Source organism: Protopterus annectens, chromosome 7.part0 (assembly GCF_019279795.1).
Source record: "Protopterus annectens isolate FY-2018-M chromosome 7.part0, PAN1.0, whole genome shotgun sequence".
NCBI classification, from domain to species: domain Eukaryota; kingdom Metazoa; phylum Chordata; order Ceratodontiformes; family Protopteridae; genus Protopterus; species Protopterus annectens.
This window is the reverse complement of record NC_056739.1, coordinates 314,911,008-314,932,757: the sequence shown is the minus strand read 5'-3', so window position 1 is coordinate 314,932,757 and position 21,750 is coordinate 314,911,008. Positions and strand designations below refer to the sequence as shown.

At 38.0% G+C, this 21,750-nt stretch overlaps 1 protein-coding gene across 2 annotated transcripts in view; it reads right to left on the bottom strand.

Moving 5' to 3' along the window:
* Positions 1 to 892: 892 nt before the first annotated feature.
* The window catches only part of RASSF5 (Ras association domain family member 5), a 757,171-nt gene continuing 736,313 nt past the window's right edge, over positions 893 to 21,750 (bottom strand). For both annotated transcript variants that reach the window (XM_044076858.1, XM_044076861.1), the window contains 2 exons: positions 12,826 to 12,941; positions 893 to 11,084 (listed from right to left, as the gene is read on the bottom strand). In XM_044076858.1, coding sequence (XP_043932793.1) covers positions 10,932 to 11,084; positions 12,826 to 12,941 — 269 coding nt within the window. In that variant the 3' untranslated portion in view covers positions 893 to 10,931. The remainder of the gene's footprint in view (positions 11,085 to 12,825; positions 12,942 to 21,750) is intronic.

The window sequence follows — 21,750 nt, the reverse complement described above, 5'->3', positions numbered from 1 at the left end:
CACGTTCTTGGTTTTACTTTACTGTCTTGTTTGTAATCCATTCTTCCCTGGCAGCAATTGTCCTCTGTCTGTATGCATCTAGCCATTGTGTCCCTCCATTTGGGCCAGAACATCCCCCGCTGGCCTTTGTGTTTCATTTTTGTTTGTCTCCCCCTATTTTCTGTTTCCATCTCTTTAACTTCTTTCTTTCTTCCTCCTTCACCTTACGGTCTTTCCCCTCTAACCATTAAAAAAATTAGAGAAAAATCGGCAATTGCCCCCCCAAAAAAAACTTTCTGTCCTGCCCCTACCGCTCTTTGTTTGCCTGTGTATGTATGTTGCACTGCTTGCATTCCCCTTACTGATGTTCCTATGCTCAGGTTTCTCCTCATTTATATGTATTAAGTCAGTAGGGGCTCTGCTGACCCATCTATTATGGGTCTCAGCAGTTTTTACAGTGGAACAACATTGCACCTTGAAAACAAGCATGGTCTTGTTCATGCTACATGCACACTGCTGTTGTTTGTAGAACAAACATATGTAGCCACAGTACACTACTCTGCAAGTATTGCCATCTGTGAAAGCAAATCTTTTTTACTTAGATCATCATTAAGGTGCAAATAATCTTGGAGTAAATGTATAATTAGCTTAGAGTCACATTTAACCTAATTTTGTTAGTGGTTATGCAGCCATATTAGGCACATTTCTGAATACCAGCACTATTCTTACACTTCTGAACAGATTTTCTTATAGAAAAAAATATTAGTTGAAAATCCTGTATGAGTTCAGTTGTCTAGAATGTGGATATGAGCCCTTTTACTTGATATTTATTGTGCCAACTGGAATAAGACTAACTGGGGCATTTTGGCTCAAATACTTTTTCTACTTACATGAAAAAAAGAGAAAAAAAAAATGAAAGCAAACAATACAGAATGCAAGTTTATTTCAATCTATTCGTACAGCAGTTTTGGTTGGGACAGAGCATTTCACAGTATCCCAATAAAACTTGTTTCTGTTTTTAGTTACATTTGTAAAAATAAATTAGATGCCACTGCTTTAAACTCCATTTGTCTCATTACATAATCTTGTCAGATATAGTTTTCAAATTACATTTATACATAATTATTCACAGCAGATAACACAGCTGAAGAAAGGCACTGCCTGCATTATTCTTTGCACAGTACGGAGGTGGGAATTCTTGGTATTCGATCTGCATTATTCTTTGCACAGTACGGAGGTGGGAATTCTTGGTATTCGATACATTTTCTTTGTATTCTCTTAATTACAACAAATACACCAACTGTATAAGAGATATAACACAATAAAATATTGAAGACTAGTGCATTATGTTTATAACCACATTTTGGATAATCCCAAGTCCTCCATTACCAGATCCTCACATGGAAAGCAACTCTAATAAATTCAGAGAAATTATGTAACAGACCACAGTAATCCTCATGCAGTTTGAAGAAATACAGCTACCCAATTCCCAGAAGAGCATGCTAAGAACTAATAACCAAGCAGTCCATATTTGGACAAACGTCTTTACTGAAAGCATTCTATTTTCAGAGATCCCCATTTCTTCTGTATTGCAAGACATTTTTCTTCAGTGCAGCATACTTTTAAACCTGTAGTATTTATTAGCCATCATATGCACAATAATTATTAATGACAGTACAGGAAAAACAAAGCAAAAATAACAGATTATAATGTGCTTCAGGCATAATAATTCTAAAACTACAGCCAACGATCTTAGGCCTGCAAAAGACCTGTGGAACATCAATAGCTAAGCAGAACACACGTAACAACAGAAAGGTATCCCAGTATAAAAAATGGGAATTAGTATCTGACCACAATCAAAACTTGTAGGCTTTAAACTTTTAGAAGAAAAAAAGTACAGAGTAAGCATCTGTAGCGATGCAAATCTCATTACAGTTAACTTTAAAGTGATAAAGAGTGGCAAAACACATAGAAATAAAGAGGAATGTCTCTACATATGTATCAGGCTGAATTCCCACATACTTGCTGTTTGCTAAGATATAATTATATGAGGAGATTACTTGAAGATGTTTGAAATGGACTACTAAAGCAGGAAACATTAAATAAAAAGAGATTTGGCTAGTGCTAGGAAACCTTGGTCATATTCTTCAAACAGTCATTTGGCATGGTTATCCAGAAATCTGACATAAGGCACAGATACGACAGTGCAAAAGGGCATGTCTAGCCATGTTTCATGCTTAGATCTTCAGTGAGCAACAAAAACATAAGAGAAAGCATGTGCTTTAATTCTAAGAAAGACATTCCTCCGATTTGTCCCATCTTAGATCAGTTTTCCAGCATACAAAATATCCTGGTTGAAGGAAGAAGGACACAGATATCTGCTGCGTATCTATGTAGCAGATCTAACAGTTATGTTGACTGGGTCTCTCAAATGTGCTCTTACTTTGGAATGCCTTAGCACCAAATAATACTGCCAGGACTGAATTCCAGTTAGTGGGAAATAAGGGTGCCGAGGGTGGCAGAAGAATATCTGCAATAAAATACGTGTGCCATAAGGTTCTATAAAAAATTTAAAAAAACATCAGGAAAGAATGCCCTAAGTATTTCCCATTCAAAGGTTATCTATGCTGTAATATGTACTAAATTTGTGAAACTATTTTGTTGGTAAGGCTCTTCACTAAATCAACAAAGGTGTTATGAGCTTATAATGGCAAAAAAAAACCCCAAAAAAATTGTTACTAGAATTAACCGTTTGAATCAACCGTCTTTTTATACTTCAACAGGATCTCTGTAAAGAGTTTAACTGTATAAGGTAGAAACATATTTGCTCATGTACATCAAAGCTACTTAAGAGCTATTTTCCTCCACTTAATCTTTTCAAAAAAGATATGGAGGAGATAAGACTTGCTATGACTGGAAATTTTAATGCAGGTGTAGGTGATGTAGCTTCAAATAGGAAATGCAGGATCTAAGGACAGGGCCAAGTCAAATGGGATTGAGCAACCAGAGGTTATTTATCTTATAATGACTGGGCTGGTCTGAAAATGCTCCATTTGGACTAGTGCTCCATTCTGAATAACAGACTATAAATAAAAATAAAATGTTCGAAGGAGGCAGAGATGATTTCCTACCTCAGCAGGATTCTCTGATGGAGGCTTGAATGCTAGCCTGGGGCTAGTTGATTGGAATAATGTGACTAGATTTGAACAGCATGACTACCTAGATGGCAAAATTAGTGATACAGAAGAATCACAACAGTGTCCCTAGTCAGGCAATTGCTAGGGTATTAAGTAAAATGTCCACTCAATACTCTACTTCATTAGATAAAAGATTAGGTTACCAACTGTGATTGCCAGGTTATGACTGCTTAATGAAGAACTTCATGCAGAATTAAAGATCACTAAATCTAAGTTATCAAAATGTCTTATGTATTCACAACTTTACTGTAATGAGATCCCATAATTAATGTTAAAAGAATACCATTCTTGGTGCTTTTGGTAATGTCAAACGAACATATTTCATAAAGAAAAAGTCTGAGTATGACTCATAGTTGTTGCCAGTTAGTTGGTATCACACAGTTCTTGCAGCACGATTTCATGCAATACCGAGGTGTTTTAAAATGAAAACATCTCTAAGTCTGTTCATATAATAGCAGTGAGAATAGCTACAGTGAATACTTCAGTATTATGGAAATGGAAATAAAATAACACAACTTTGATAAGGGGGTAGTCTCCTATGCACTTTCCATTGTGAGAGACTATTCATCTACAGCCTCAGAGTTTTTATATTTTCATTCAGAGGATGTGCAACTTTGGGAGTTTCAGGAAGTATTTGGCTTTCTAGGGAACTGACTACTTCCTTTTCTCTAACGTTATGCAGCATCAAAACTGGAGTATATTAGTAATGGGTGAGTGTGTGGGGTGAGAGAATGTTGCTTTTCCACTACAAAATAAAGGGAGCCTTATTTGAATTCACTATCATTTCAGGAATTTTGGCTTTTCACCAACTGACCTAGTGAATTTATTTTCGTGCTTTGGTATCTGAGAAAGTCATTACTGGTAAGTTGCGGTAAACCTAGAATTGCCTCCTCACTCCATTAAGGAGAATCTAACCTTATTCCTCTCCTTCTTGTTCATGCTTTTGTTGTACATACAGGGCAGACTAAACTCCTTCCTCTTTTATGTGGTTTTATTTTTGGCTAAGATGGCTGCATCTGAGAGGCTAATGGCAACTCTGATCCTCTAAAGACATGTGCCATATCCAACAAAGGCTACATCTGGCTTTGCCTATATTCAAAAAGTACTAATTTCAAACACACCAATATCAAAAGAAAAGAATGAAGGACCATTGATTACACAGCATTAGGAGGTGGGGCCTGATAAACTATACAATATGAAGGCCTGACAAACATGTTTTGCAAAGCCAATATCTGACTAAATCAAACTATCTAGAATATGCAGACATCACTTAGAGTACCTAAAGTGCCAGAGTCAGCTAATGTCTCCTGTTGGTGGTACAACAGAGATAGGAACAACAAGTGAAATAATACTTCTTAAGGTGACAAATGAGCACTACAAGTCAGATGTAATGTAGAATAGGGTCTGATTCCTGCAGTACAGGAGAGCAACATGGACGTCCATAACAACCGAAATGTGCAGAGGAACAAGGCAAGTTTACCAAAGGAGCTTCCTGTTCATATGACTGCTTAACCAAAGATTGGGCTCAGAATAAAATTTAGACAAGATGATACTTTCATAAAAACAAATCTTCAGTTTCAGGTTGAAGGGGACATTACACGAATGTGAAAGATGACATCTGCGACAGCCATGAAGTTATTAAATTGCAATATTTGCCCTCCCATTTTGAAGAAAAATTAAACAAACAGAAGTTAATACATTAGTAAGATTTTCAGATGTTCATAAACTCTTAAAATGCTAAGAGTCTTTACCGGAATCATGGGTCCAAATGCAAAAAAACCTTCCTGTGGATAAACTAGGGACATTCATTCATTGTGTTACAGTACAAATTAAATATTAAATGCTAAGATAATGGGAATGTCTTTATTTAAGCAAATTGCCCAGCATCAACTGCAGTTCATGTATGGGCAAAGAAACTACTACTAGACATGTTTGATTTCATTATTAAAAATAAATCTGAAATTGAATTTATAGAAAATGCCAGACTGACACTGGTATTCAAAAAACAAACAGATAAATACAAAAATGAACAGTGAAGGGAGTTTGAACCCTGGTTTTCTGTAGAGTACAATATCCTGGATGCTTGTGTGGGGCATCCTAAGTCCAGTTTGACTGTTATGTCATTTAACACATGAAATCCAGTGTTCCTGATTCTGACATCAGAAGGGTAGAACTAAGTTAACTGGCGTGGGGTAACAGGTAACCACCAGTATGGCTGTTTGGGTTTGAGGTGTAGGTTTGATATCTACAAGATGTGGAGAGTATGCCAAGACCAGATCTGTTGCAAGCACAATATTATAACTTTTTCTGCTCCTGTCTTTTTTTTTCTTTTTGCTTCCTGTAACAGCCAGTTAAGTGGCGGTTTCATTAAAAAAAAAACACTCATTAGGAAGGCTTATTTTCTTCTTTCCCCTCAGAATTTATTTCCATTTTTAACAGCTGGACAGAAAGCAGACTGATTTTACATAACATATTTCTCCTGCATCTGGCAAATGGATCAAATAACAGAAATGAGACACTGGCCAGTGTTTTAAATAAAGCTTTCACAAATGAAGACACCCATGACTGGAGTTTCATAAAGCTATTTGCTTCATTCTCTCACACTTATTCTTAAAATTAAATGCAGAAAAAAAGAAGAAAAAAACTGCACAGTGGCATCAAAAAGACCACCAGTGAGTGAAATGGTAACGTCTGCTGCATGCCAAATAACCGATAAGCGATTTGAGCATCACTGAAAAAATAAAGAAATGCAACCTACCAGACAGTAGAACAGTCACAGTACAGATTGGATTTAGTTGGGGATGTGTGGACAGCTTTTCAATCAATGGGGGGAGGGGGTTGAAGGGTTACTCACTTTCTTCAAAAACTATTTGCTCAAAAACACTTCTGTAAAACAGATTTGAGCAATTCTATTTTTCTGAGCCATTTTTGATACCTCAAACAGGAACTATTAAAAAAATACTTCTACCCCATGGAAATGAATGCAACCACCATACAATTTCATCCTTACAGAATCCACAAACGATCATCATAAGTAAATGAGTTCTAATTCTACATGCTTCAGAAATGGAACAGCATAAAATGAATGGAGCACCCTTTTAATGGAAATATATTCTTGCCTTACACTTGTTCTGCAGGTTGCCATAGTTAAAATAACTAAATAGCTATTTAATGGATTCAACTACGTGGTTCTAGCCAGTGCCAATCAATTGCTATGATTTTGGCCACCAGTCTTCCTCCTAAAGTTACTGATTTTCTTTTATAAAATTAGAGCTGTTTAAGGGTGCATTTATTTTTAATTAACTGGGCTAACCCCTTCATTATCACTATCTACATGTGGACTCTAGTATCTTAAAACCTTCTGTTATGAAGAACACATAGGAAAGTGCTCCTCTTCTGGAGCTTCTGCTAATTTTCAGAAGCCAGTTCTATGAATTTTACTCCTTTGTGATTGAGTGGTAAGATTCTATACCACCACACTGCACTTGTCCTTTTAAGTGACACCCATTGCAAGAACATCTTGAAGTAAGACCTCCAAAATCCTAAGGCAGAATCATAAAGAGTTATAGTAACATTGTATGACTTATGTTCACAGAATAAAGCACTAACCTTTGTTTTAGCTACTGCAAGGTTAAAACAAGGAAAACAAAATCACTGGAGGATTCTCAGTGTTTGGAAGCATGCATTAAATATAAAAATCTTACTCTTCAAGAACCACACCTCCTTACATCAGAAAAAGTTGCATCTCAGTAAAAAATATATGGGCTGCCAGCCACAGTAGTGTGACAGCTGTTATTTCCCCTTCATGGTGACAGATTAGTTTGATGCGACTACAGGCTTGATACAAAAAAAAAACCAAACAAACAAAAACAAAATTCTATCATCTTCAGTGATTTCATCAAGTTTGTGCCCTGGCTAATGAAAAATGACTGCAAGGTTTGGTTTGTACATATAAATCAGATTGTTGGTTAGTTTATTATGTATTTGAAATAAACTGACTGCTCTTATATGTTGGCTCTGAAATGCACCTTAACTTTGTCCCTTCTGGTTAACTTTGGACTCTGTGGGAACCACTGATTACCATCCTAACTAATTTCTTCCCTCAAAGGTTAAAGGCAGGACCCGGGAAATTCTCACAGTCACCACACTGCAGGGACAGTCCTTTTTATGCTCTAAACATGCCCTGGGCCCACCAATATGTCTTTGACATACAAAGACTAAAGAAGGAGGCATCCATGTATTTGTCTACATGCAATCTGATGCAGAGGTCACAAAAGCACCCTGGAAATTGCATGCCACCTCCTTCCACCTTCAAAAACATGACTTGACCATCAGCTGTTCTTTTTTCCTCTGCCTTCCCATTAGTTCTTTGACATCTGGCCACTAGCAGAACCCAGGTCACTGTAAATATGAGTGGTTCCTGGTACTACAGTTTGCACTAGGCAGTAATAAAGACACCCAGATGTAATCTGCATATAACACAGAAAAACTCAACAACGGTTACATTTGCATATACAACTAAGAATACATTTGGTGGGAACACAAATCAGATCTAAGTGCTTGTTATGATCTCTCCTCATTTCTCACCTGAAACATTAGTTTTGTAATTGGCAGTCTGCACACCATGTAATAATCTGCTCTATCAACATGCCAGACTAATTTAAACAAGATTCATTACAGACCCATATGCTGATTTTGTACAGCATATCGTGTTCTGTTTTCACACGCAGCACTTCCTCCTTTCTGTGTTACAGGGTAAACAATGCGGTTGACTTCCCAGAACAACTTTTCAAATGAAATGTTTACAGTGTTCTAGTTTATGTTACCATCTTTCTTTACCTGAAACACTTATAGTGTGTGGATAACCTTTTGCTGTTTTTTCCAAGGATGTAAAAAAACATTCCTTCTAAACGCCTAGTACATTAAAAAAGGAGTAAGAATTCACTTAGTCCGTCCATATTTATCATATTTCCAAAACAGTTAAAATATAATAACCATAGCTGGAAACGTAAACTGATGCCACATTCACACATAGATTTAAATCAGTGAAATAGACTGCAGGTTGTCACTGTGCACCTTGCATACCAGTACTATTTTTAGGAATTCTTAGCAATTTGATTTTTGTGTACTTGTATTATTCTGCCCATCTGTGAGTATCTTCATTGCTCATTAAAGGATGGAGTTATTTTATATATAGCAGTTTTACTCAGTTCCAATGATTCGAAGCTGTTTTTTTAAATACTGCCGAAATATCACCACTCGTTTTTATTCATACTACAAGAGAATTTTAGAGTAAAACGCAAACTATACCCAGTGCTGTCAAAATTTTAACTGCTACATTGTGTAACTCAAAGAAATGAGCTTTAAAATTTTACTTTTCGGATCTGAATTTTATTGACATTACTTACACTAATCATTATGTTGGTTGTGTATGTGTGTGTGTATTTTAACTTAGAAACTTTTCATGTAACAGACAACTTCCTGTGTGACCTTTTAAACAGATTATAATCTCACCTTTTGCTTTTGAAATTGAACTGAAAACAGCCTATGTTCCTTCAGGATTGGCAATCCCATGCATGTACAAGAAATGTACAGCAGGAATAAATAGAGTGTAATTGTTGACATAACTAATTACAGATGGTACTTGCTCCTCAACAATTTGCTTGCCTCTGGTTGGTCAGTCCTTCTTAAAATGCTGCAGCCTTTGCCTCCGATCTATACCTCTGCAGCTGCTAGAGAACTGTGGTGTGACTGTATGTGTGTGTGTGTGTGTGTGTGTGTGTGTGTGTGTGTGTGTGTGTGTGTGTGTGTGTTTGGGGGTGTTCACACTTACAGTACTCATATTTCATTCTACAACATCTGGGACTTTGTGTTCTTCCGTATCACCTATAATATGCCTAAGCTTTTACAGTTTGTTCAGTAAACTAGTGGTAAGATACCTAGGCCACCTGCAGAGGCAGCAAAACATACTGACAGATATAACCTGCCGCAAGATGGAAAATGCTGCCAATGTGACAAACTATTTCATCATGTCATGGAATGGGTGACCTGCATTACAGGACTCTTTCAGTACTGCTTTGATAGGTTTAAAGGGGACTTACTTGGTGCCGCAGCTATTTTGTTGTAAGTTCATTATGCAGTTGGGTCTTCGGGGCTATTTCTAGACAGCTTGATTCCCAGGATAAAACCTGAAAAAAGTACTCCCTCCTCTCAATCTGCTCTGGGCTTTATGTCACTTACTGGTGGCAGTCTCTGGCTAGTGTATCAAACTCCTCTGGACTTGATGTCACTTACAGGTGGCTGCCTCTGACTAATGTCCAGTGCTACTGCTCTGCTTGCCTCAGTCTAGAAACAGTCTTGCAGGTCTCCATCATGTCACAACTACAAAATGTTGTGCAAATGTTTGACAGGACTAGCAGTATATGTTTTACAGACAGACTCAGGAAAAACACATCCCCTAAAGTGCTACCATATTCAGCCGCAGTGCTTATTAAGCAGACACAAACATGGAGCTTCTTGGCATGACAGAACCCTTTGTCCTGACTTCATCAGACCACATATTCTGCGTGTTCATTTTCTAGAACACAACCTCTTGCACCTAATATATAATAAAATAAGATTTGTGCAATGTGCTGCTTAACTGTAATTGCCCAAGGACATTAAAGAAGCAACCAATGACGGTGCATAATTTTTCAAGAGTTGGGTACATCCATGAAGGACAAGACAGACTGTAAGATTTATGATCAGGATGCACCATAACAACAGAAAAATAACAATAAGGTGAATTTATTTCCCTTTTTATGTGAGATTTTATGAAGTTGTTAATATATACTATTCGTTTTACTGTGTACTGAATAACAAAATTAGGTTACCATTTTTTTACTCTCTAATCAGCCAGAAGTCAAAAAAGTGGATGCAAATCAGGTCCCAATCCCCAAAAATAAAGAGATGGCAGGAACTATCACAATCAGATAGCTGCCACAAAGGTAAGAGAAAAACTTCCCCCAGATTACATTCTGGAGCTTTTCTAGTTTTCATGACAAGTAAAAGAAAAAAAACTAGGCCTTATTTTTAAACCATTCATTATGGCGACATATGTTAAATTGGATGAAAAGCACAAGTATTGTGTGTTCAGTGCTCTGACCTGTCTCACACTTAAAAGAGCACCACTTTCTTTGCAACCTTAAGTGATAAAGAGTTCTGCATTTACATGTTCCAGTTCACCAGTGTTGGTAATGGCCATTTAAATAAACAAAACATCAGTCCACTTTAAATTTCACAGTTCTCCCTAACAAAAAACATATTCCCATCAGCTTTTGCTAATGTAAAATGGCTCTAAAAATGAGGATCAACAAATACTGAAAGCACCACGCTCTGTGAAGACAAAGCAGCTGAAAATAATGAAGTCCCAGGTCCATCCAGAGGGAGACAACTGATGTCCCTCACAGTCCACCTTTTCAGTTCTTGATAAGATTCCATGCACAGTATTCCAGTTAAACAGCTAGTAAAAATCATAAAAGAGCAAAGCTTTAGCAGCTGTATTTGGTCTGTCTGGAGGCCACGCTCCTAAACATACACTTCTTTTCTTGTCCATTTCAGTTCCTATCTCATTCAGAATGACCTAAGAAACATAACATTTGTCTCTTATCAAGTTTTCCCTCTGCTTTGTGGAGAGACCTGCTCCGAACTGTACTGAGGGAACTGTAAAAAGACTTGTTTGTCCATTTAGTTCACATGTATGTATGCATATTATTTCTATCCTGGGTTTTCTCCTGCCTCCTTCAAGGCTTCTTGCAGCTTGTCCCTAATTTTTGCATATTTAAGTTCCACTTGATGAATCCTCTCCCTTTCTTCACGATCCAGAATCATCAGAAAGTTTTGGAGCTCTGGGAGTGAAAAAGCATCCCACTACAGAAGGAAAAAGCAAAATAAATATTTTAGTGTCTAAAAATGACAATGTACAGCAAACCTTTTAATATAACATTGTATAAGGTATATGATTTTAAATTATAGGTGGCAATGCAGTGGTGCAGTGGTTACCATTGTTGCCTCACAGCAACAGGTTCTCCAGTATGATTCTTGGCTGGGGTGGCTTCTGTGCAGTGTCTGCATGTCCTCTCTGCATTTGTATGGGTTCCCTCTGAGTGGTCTGATTTCCTCCCATATTCCAAATATGTATGTGGATTGTTTTACCCTGAGCATCTGCTGAAAATGGGCTCTGTCCAAGTTGGACTTTCCTGGTAAACAAATGTTAAATAGATTGTTTACTGAATATTCCTCCAATAGAATATGAGCCTGCTAGTTTGATACAGTGAAAAAACATGTTCACATTATATTATACAAGATTACATCCATCACAGACACTGGACTAAAAAGGTCTCATTTTAAATCACATCACAATGTGCAGTTAACAGCAGTCACATACCTAAAAAGATTGTGAAAGTGTTTCTAATTGGAAAATTGGAAAAACTGATTGTAACTGTACAGATAATTACAATACAGCCATAAAGACAGGAAGAGAGAAAATAAGTGAATGACAAAATGATGAAAACAGAATTAGCCAGAGAACATGGATTTGGCTAGAGAAAGGAAGAGATGGAGGTGAGAAAGCCGAACAAACATTTCCTTAAAGAGTTTATTTTATATGGTTGTAGCTATGAAAGTACCTATAAAGACATACCACCTAAATCGCACCCAGAGCTGGATCATGGTCAAATGGGGCCTTAGGCAGGGGAATGGATCAGCCCCCTATCCCACAACCATTCTGGTGTCCCATTACTTGCCCCCCCCCCTTTACTATAAGCACTGCTCAAAACTGTCAGCATGCATTCTATTTTCTTCTTTCCTTTTGAAATGAAGGCAGAGAAATGGATTTAATTTAAAACTTTTAATTTAAATACCTTTTGTTGACTAAGTTAGTCCCACAAGACTAGTAGCATTTTTCCAGGGGAGACCCATGGTGGTATTTATACTACCAGGGAAAATTTGACCAGGACATTGGGGAACTTCCGCCTACTCTTTTCTATAGCTTAGGTGGATGTAAAGGATCTCACAGCACCTACTATTAACATAGACAGATGCAGTATCAGTTTAGCACCTCATCCAAAGGACAGCACACACAGGACAAGGACATCTCAATAATGAATAAAATTGTATTTGAATGCAAGAATTTTATGCTTCAATCAGTGAAGCTCTAACTCAGCAGCCTAACCTTTCTTAGCAATAATGTACCTCTTCTCTATTTTGTACTCAGGTCCACTCTTCTTCAAGGAGGCAGAGTGAAACACTATTTTCCATAATTACTATAGTTCATAGTTTAAGTCCAGTCTGTGGAAGTATGTAAAATTACTCTATTCTGTTTACTGTGACACTATGAAAATAAATGCCTTACAATTTGTTATTAAGAGGAGCTGCCACTCCATTTCAACAAAATGTCAAAACATTCTTTTATCACTCCAGATGGGATTTGTGACTTCTCTTGACAATGGGCAGTATTGCTTTGTTCTGGTCCAGACCACCATGCTCAGGAGGACAACAGACTTTGTAATCATTTCATGGAATACAGTTTCACTTTATCTCAGGTACACACTGGTGCAAAAAATTAAAAACAATGTGAAATGTTATGTTCAGATGCACTGTTCAAGCATACCTCAACGTCTCCAGTTTCATTTTCTTTAAGAGTAAAGCTAAGAACTTCCGTGTCAGGGCCTGCCAGAAGTCGTAAGTATAGTGGGTGTTCCGTTAACTTCAGTTTCTGAAGGAGAACTAGAAGCCATTTAAAAGAGAAATTATTTATATTGCAGCAATCAACAGTTAGTAATACAAGTTTTAAAAGTGCACTTAACTGACTGTATTCAATAAATTTTACCAAAACCAGGTGGGTAACATTTATCTGCTGTTATAATGAAAAGTATGCTGTAGAATTTAACTAAACAAGCTGTACAAAAGAACATTTATATATTGATAAGTGCATTCATTTACTGTCTACATTTTTTTCAAAGCTGCCCAAAACATTTATCTACAGCAATAATGCAAAGTAAAGAGTGGGTTTATTAAACAAACTGTAATTAGAGCTCTCAACTTCTTTGTTCAAGAATCAGGGACAAAGTCAAAAGTAATTTGGGGACAAGGGCCCAAAATCAGGGACAATTTTTAAATGTTACTCTGAATCACTTAGAAAGTTAATTATACAACAGATTTTGCATCAACATGTATTTTCTGGACAGGAAAAAAGTATGAAACTTTAATGTCTGTCATTAACTGACACTAGTCAATATATACAATTTTGGATAGCCTCCTCCTGAAAAGATACAGGAAACTCTATTACTTACTGACCACCAGTAGGTCTGGGATCGTGTACCCTATCTAAGACTCCTGCCTCCTACCCTATTTAGGGATCAAAGCTATACAATTTTGGATAGCCTCCTCCTGAAAAGATAAAGGAAAGTACGTCCTACAGCTGTTGCAGGTTTTAATAACAATTGTAAGCTTCTCTCACTCAGTGTAATTGTTAATCCCAAAGCAAGATCAGCCAGCAGCCAACCCTAGCTTCTCCCATCCCATTGACCACTTACACCCATTAGTATCTCCAGCTACCTGCCCCATTCCATAAACCACAAGCCCAGTAAGTAGTCCTGGTAGCAATACCTGCTGAGTCCACTAGGTGGCTCCCTTCCCCTAGAATTGTTTACTTCTGCAAACTTTTTCTACCTAGCAATTTCTTTGTATCTTATTATCTGTTAGCCTTTTTGTGCTGTTCTCCTCCTATCTCCATTCTCTGATATTTCCAGCTTTACCTCACTCAGACCTCATACACCAAACATTCTTGTATCCCCTTGGATTACTTACCTTTACTATAAGCACTTCACTGATTCTTTTCTCCTCAACCTCTTTTCTTTGGCTCTTCCCGCTCCGTTTGCCCTGCGGGCTCACTCCGCTCCCCTCCCTACCCCCAATTCCCACCCACCCCCAGGGGTCCTACATTTATCTTGCATCTGGACACACCCCCTTGATATTCCTCCCCAATCATATCCAAAACTACCTAAACTGTGCAACCCTCCTGAACTTAGATACACCCACTTACCTAACATAACCACACCCTCCCCTTTCTTAATAGCACACCTAAAACATCACAGCCCTACCATTTGCCCTACCTTCCCAGGGTATTCTCACCTTACAATACACCATTATACTACATCTATCTTCTCTGCAAACCTACATCTACATTACCATGCCTGCATCTATCCTCCATTCACAACTGAAAATACCTATCTCCATTTTACTATTTTCCTCTCTTATTACTACTTACTTCCTAACCTCCTATGAATATTCCCTGACTGTTTCTCTCTCACTTCCCTCAAAACACACCTGCACACCTGCAACATCTCTATCCCCATCCTTCTTACACACTTCCTCACAGTCCATCTACCTTCTTGCCAAATACCACAGGCTACTACACTGCAAACTACTAAAATCTGAAACAAAGAAAACATTTGACACTTACCATAAACTTAGCCAAGAAAAATATTTTATACTTCTCCATTTACTACAAGATGGTGACATTCACCCCAACCCAGGCCCACACGATAATAAAACCAACACACATCAAAACCATAAAAAACCTTTCTCTCTCTCATCCTCTAAACCCTCTAACCTACTATCCATTGCCCATCTCAATATACGTAGTATCTGTAACAAAATTAGTCAACTCCATGCCCTGCTTGAAACGCACAATTTTGATATTTTATGCTTATCAGAAACTTGGCTAAAGCCTTCAATTAAAGACATTGAAATTACCCCACCTGGTTATAACATTGTTAGACTTGATCGCACCACCAGAAAGGGAGGGAGAGTAGCAATTCTATATAAAACTAAACTAAAGCTTACTCCTCTAGACCTTACCCTTACCCAAAACAACAATGCCGATGTAATTTGCTCCAAACTACAAGTCAACGATACTAAAGCAATAAATGTCATTTGTGCATATCTCCCCCCCTGGAAATAACATCTCCACCTTAGAACATATTCTTGATCAACTCTCTAATAAACTCCCTCAAGAAACACTATTCCTTGGGGACTTTAACATAGATTGGAAATCCTGTAACAATATTAACCCTACTTCCCATATAAACCTTTATGGTTTCAAACAACTCATTAATAGTCCCACCAGAATCAATAAAAGAAGCAAAAAAGAAACCACCTTAGACTGGATCCTTACTAACTCCCCCCTGCAAACTTTCCAAACTGGCATCCTTCCTGATGACCTTAGTGATTACTCCCTCACCTACGTCATTAGAGCTAAAACTAACCTAACCTTACCTACCACTTTCAGAACACTACACTCCAAAAAACAATTTAATCCCGAACAGTTTCAAACAGAACTTTCACAATACAATTGGACCCCTCTAAAACATCTCACACTTAACAAGGCAGTTGAACACTTCAATTCAACATTCCTTTCAATCCTAAATCAACATGCCCCAAGTCGCACCATTAGAACAAAAACTAAAACAGCACCCTGGCTAACCACTAATACTAAGCATAAAATCATCCTCAGAAATAAATCTTGGAATAAATGGCGTTCCTCTAAAAACCCAACAGATCATCAAACCTTTAGAGAGCTCAGAAACTGTACCAAAAAAGCCATCCTTTCAGATAAAAAGAACTATTACTTTCAACTTCAGCAAACCACCAGAAAATAACCAAAAAAGTTCTGGTCCAGTATTAACAATCTACTAACCCCAGGCAAAATAGTTACACCCAACCCTCAGGATTCTGACCCTGATGATCCCACTTTAATAGCCAATAACTTCAATACTTTCTTCACTACTTCCATACAAAGTCTAGCTAACCACCTATCTCCTGACACTTCTCAACTACTCTTAAGTAGCTTCAATAACTCTCTTCCTCCCCTTCAACTACAACCTATATCTACCTCCTATATACAATCTCTTATACAAAAACTTAAACCCACTACCCCTTCAGCAGATAAGCTTCCTGCTGAATTCCTGCAAGTAGCAGCTAAAGCTATTGCCTACCTTGTCTCTATCCTAATAAACAGATTCATAAAAGAAAGTACTTTCCCTGCAATCTGGAAGATATCATACATCATACCCTTACACAAAGGAGGTAAATCTACTGACCTCTCTAACTTTCACCCAATAGCACTATAATCTCCTCTAGCTAAAATCATGGAAAAATGTATACACAAACAACTACTTAACCATCTCCTCCATAACAACCTACTAGCTAACACTCAACATGGATTCAAACCTTCACATAGTACCACCACTGCATTACTCTCTTTTACCAACACTATCAACTGTAACCGTAACAACAACAAACTAACCTCTTCTGTTTTCCTAGACCTATCAAAAGCCTTTGATATGGTAAATCATACACTTCTTTTACACATACTTAAATCTCTTGCCTTGGATTACTCTTCCTTAACCTGGTTTTCATCCTATCTTGAAAACCGTCAGCAAGCAGTACTCTGGAAAAATTCACTATCTGCTCTACTTCCTATCTCTTTAGGAGTACCTCAAGGATCTATACTAGGCCCACTTTTATTTTCTATCTTTATTAACGATCTCCAATCATCTATCCAAAACACTACCTGTATACAATATGCAGATGATTCTACCATAATTTGTACTGCTTCCTCTCAAATGGAACTCCAGTCTCTCACGCAAACAACCTTCTCAATCGTAGAACAGTGGTTCTCAAAAAGATGTCTTCTCCTTAACCCCAAGAAAACAAAACTATTACTATTTTCACCTACCCACAAATCTACTCAATTAAACTTCATTATTATTGCAAGTGATAATTCCCACATTTCTCCCGACTCTACAACAAAACTGCTTGGTGTTACTATTGATAATAATCTTAACTATGATTATCACATTAATAACACAATAAAAGCAGTTAATAAAAAGATTGGATCGCTGTACAGAATCAAACCCTTCCTTACACCTGAAGTACGGGCCACCTTAGCCCAATCACATCTTAGCTCTACCCTTCTATATGCTTCCTCTATTTACACTAATCTCTCTAAAAGTAACCTCAGGAAACTCACTACATCTTACCATAATATTGCTCGATTTGCCACAGCATCTCAGTCTAGAACTCACCACTGTCTAAGCTTAAAACAATTACACTGGTTGGAACTTCCTAACAAGCTTATCTATCAACAACTCTTAATAGCACACAAAATTCTATATCAACCATCAAAAACACCAGCTCTTAGCAACCTCTTGACTCCCTATAATAACCTGAAACAACTAAGTTCTTCTGAGAAGCTACAAGTTAACACTACTAGAATTACAAATTCTGCAGGTAACTGCCTTTTCTCCAACTCAGTTGGCAAAATATGGAATAACCTTCCCTCACACATCTCCTCTCTAGCCACTCTTCCACTCTTTAAGAAACAACTTCTATTACATCTGAACAAATTCTGGCTCTGCTCTTGTACCAATCCTAACTAACCTGCTTTCATCTTTCTCCTATCATAATTCTTTCTTCACCACTATAATATTCTCTCTGACTACAAATGACTTAATGCCTCTATAGTTACTACTGTTCTCTTACATGTAAAAAAAAAAAAAAAAAAATTTTCGTCTTTTACGATTATGTATTACATATTGAACTACGTAATACTTCCATTCTTCCATATTCTGTACTGAAAGTAGTTAATGCCTTACTTATTACTTTAGTTGGTTTTATTTGTTTTCTTTTTAGATTTGTATTACCTGTACTAAAATCTCTGTATTTTTGCTCATTGCTTTTGTCATAACTGTTTATTGTTTATGTTTATTTTTATTATCTTGCTTTCATCATTGGAGCTTTTCTCCCCGGGCCTCCACTGAAAATGGACATTGATCCAGCTGGACTAGCCCGGTCAACAAATGTAAAATAAAATAAAATAAATAAAAAATAAAATAGTCTGCAGTAATTTACTGAAAATCAACAATTGTTTGAAGGACAGTGTAAAAATATAAGACATTCTGCAAAAACAGGGACAGTTGAAAGGTATGCTTTTTAGAAATATAGCTGAAAATATCTGCGACAATAATGCAAGATAAACTTTAGCTGTAATGAAAAAACTGTACAACATAACTAAACTTAAGTGAAAACATTTACCTGCAACAATAAGGCAAAATTAGCTGTCATAAGCATTTTCTGGTTTGCTAAACTTGATTTCTGTGTTGGTAACTGTATTTAGAACACAACCTAGAACTGATTACTGAATTTCATGCCTGCACTTATTTTTAAAATTGTTTTTTTTTCTTAAAACTTGCATTTTATCTGTCTCTGGCCTAGTACTCAAGTGTGGGGTCATTTACTGCACTGTTCTAACTTGTTGATACTTGTGAACCTCTGCTTTCCTTAAAAAAAAACAAACAAAAAAATCTTGCTTTTTTCCCACTTTTCTGAGATTTAAAAAAGTTCAGTTACAAATTTGCTGTTCTGAATTGTTTGTAAGTTTCTTGGAGGCCATTGTTTTCTTGGGCTAAAGGGAAGTCTCTGTATTCATCAGTGGCAGTGATAAACATTGAGCAGCCTGCCTGCCCCTGTGGGAGTGGTTACTGCCTTGAAACTGTAGTTTTATTGGCCATTTTGGGTCAATTCCTAACTCCTTGATCTCCCTCTCTTAAAACCGATTGCTTCGTGGTTTTGGCGTCTTTTCAGACTTGTTGGCTGTTGGTGAAGCACCCACCAAGAGGAGAAAATGCTGAGAGAAGAAAGGAGCCACTTTTGAGATTTTAAGTATTTTGCTTCAGATTATTTTATTTTTCTGCATTGCCGCCTACTTTTGAGCATTTTCTGGCTTGTTAAACTTGATTTCTGTGTTGGTAACTGTATTTAGAACACAGCCTAGAGCTGATTACTAAATTTCCTGCCTGCACTTATTTTTAAAATCATTTTTTTTCTTAAAACTTGCATTTTATCTGTCTCTGGCCTAGCACTCAAGTGTGGGGTCACTTACTGCACTGTTCTAACTTGTTAATACTTGTGAACCTCTGCTTTCCTTAAAAAAAACAAAAAAAAAACAAAACAATCTTGCTTTTTTCCCACTTTTCTGAGATTTAAAAAAGTTCAGTTACATATTTGCTGTTCTGAACTGTTTGTAAGTTTCTTGGAGGCCATTGTTTGCTTGGGCTAAAGGGAAGTCTCTGTGTTCATCAGTGGCAGTGATAAACATTGAGCAGCCTGCCTGCCCCTGTGGGAGTGGTTACTGCCTTGAAACTGTAGTTTTATTGGCCATTTTGGGTCAGTTCCTAACTCCTTGATCTCCCTCTCTTAAAACCCTCTTTTGCGCGATTTTGCGTGTTTTTGCGCATAGCACAATATCGGGCAGCGCCGCCTAACTGGGTTTAAACTATTCCTGGCTCCACGAAGTCTGCTCTTCACTTTTTCTCTTAGAACTGCTCTATCTCTCAAAGTAAACACCATATTCTCATTCTAAGGCCCCTCACTGGTCCAAATAAGTAATTTTACAAGTTAGCACTAATAAACCATAAGCACTACTTACTCTTATACTCTCTACAATTACCTTGTCCCCTATTGGTCCATTTTAATTCAGTTCCCTATATTACTCTAGCATGTCCAAAGGTCAGACAATGGTTTCCTCTCCAGTCCAGCTGGTGAATCTGGGAATTTTGAGGCAATGTTACAACTGTCTCATGTACACGGACAACCCTCTCCTCCTCCAAACAGGTTCGAATATATGTGAGAGATGCAACCATATTGCCAAACTGGAGGCTGAGCTCCCTCATCTCAAAAGTGGTGTAACCAGTCAGGAGGAGAAGGTAACCTCACACAACACAATTCCAGTATCACATAGTCCCGCCACAACAGCAAACCAAACACATAAAAACACAAAAACATACTCGGAGGCTCTAAATAAAAATCTACCTAAGCAACAGAGACCTCTAAAGCAGACATTCAATCAAACGCTACCCCAAAACAAAACACGTACAACACATAGCACACAAAGTCAGTGTGCCAAGCAGTCACAGCCCTTAAGGCTGAATAACACACCTGATACTCTTGTAATAGGTGACTCTATTGTCAGACACACTGACATCCCGCTCACCAGGCTGAATAAGGAGAAGGTCACAGTGAGTTGCCTGTCGGGTGCTAGGATCCACCACATAACGCAAGCACTCAGGTCACTCCAAAGCAAATACAAATATGACTCAGTCATTGTACATGCTGGCGTGAATGACCTGAGACGTATCTCCCTGGACTACATGAAAAGAGACATAGAGGAGCTCTCTGATCATGTAGCCCAGGCCGGTATGACCCTGACCTTGAGCAGCATCTTACCCTCACCTAGAATGATGCCACAGTTTAAAGACAAAATGATCGATTTTAACAATTGGCTAAAATTTTGGTGTCATTCAAAGGGGATCCAGTGTCTGTCAGCCTGGGATGACATGCTCGACAAGCCACGTTGCTTCGCTAGGGACGGCTTGCACCTGTCACCCCTGGGCTTTCGGATATTGGCAAAGGCACTTGCCACCCCCATAGTGCCTTTTTTAGGCAAGGCTCAAAAGTCAAACCCACCACCATAGACAGCACAAGGAACAAGAAACTAAGGGTAATGCTGCTAAACGCCAGAAGTCTTAACCTCAAGATGCATGCACTCGAAGCTCTCCTCAGTATGGAGAACATCGATATCTGTGCAGTGACAAAAACCTGGTTCAAGGCTTTAGAGTGCACCCCAGCACTACCAGGTTATACCTCATATCATGCTTTTCGGCCACAAAACTCGGACCGAACCACAAAAGGAGGGGGAGTTTCCATATTTATCAAGGATATCCACACCTCCAGGTTAGTGGCATTGCACGAAGTATCAGAGACCATCCATGTGCAACTGGCAGTGGGCAAGACTGCTTTTCAGTTTATAGCATCCTACAGACCACCCTCTCAAAGTCAGGAATCCCACTCGGCTTTCCTGAAAACAGTGGAGAACATGAAGATCTCTCCAAACACCATTATATTGGGCAACTTCAACTACCAAAACATAGACTGAGAGCATTACTCAAGCCCCAGCACCTTAGCCCAAAGGTTCCTGGAATTTATAAACTCAAATGCTATGGAACAACTAGTCACCACTCCCACAAGAGGGGAAAACATACTAGACCTGATCATTACCAACATGGGGACTCTATGCTCCATACCAGAAGTATATCCCTCATTGGTAAGATCAGACCATAAATTAATTTCACTGGATATCCACATCCCGACCCCACCCCCAGCCCAGAAAACCACAGTGAAAAACTTCTCAAAAGCGAACTTCACACTTCTCAAAACCAAAGTGGAATCCTTCAAGGCCCCAGAGCCAGTGGAAACTACGGCCCAAACTAAAGAATCCTATATAAATGCATTCTACAGACATCTCCAGGAATGCATGGATCATGCTATCCCAAACAAAATCAAGACCCAATCATCCAAAGGCAGGCGTCCAGTCTGGTGGACCCCAGCCATAAATAAACTGTACAACAGAAGGAGGAAGCTACTACATGATAGAGCAAAATCCCTAAAAGGGAAGGCATCTCTGATCAGTACT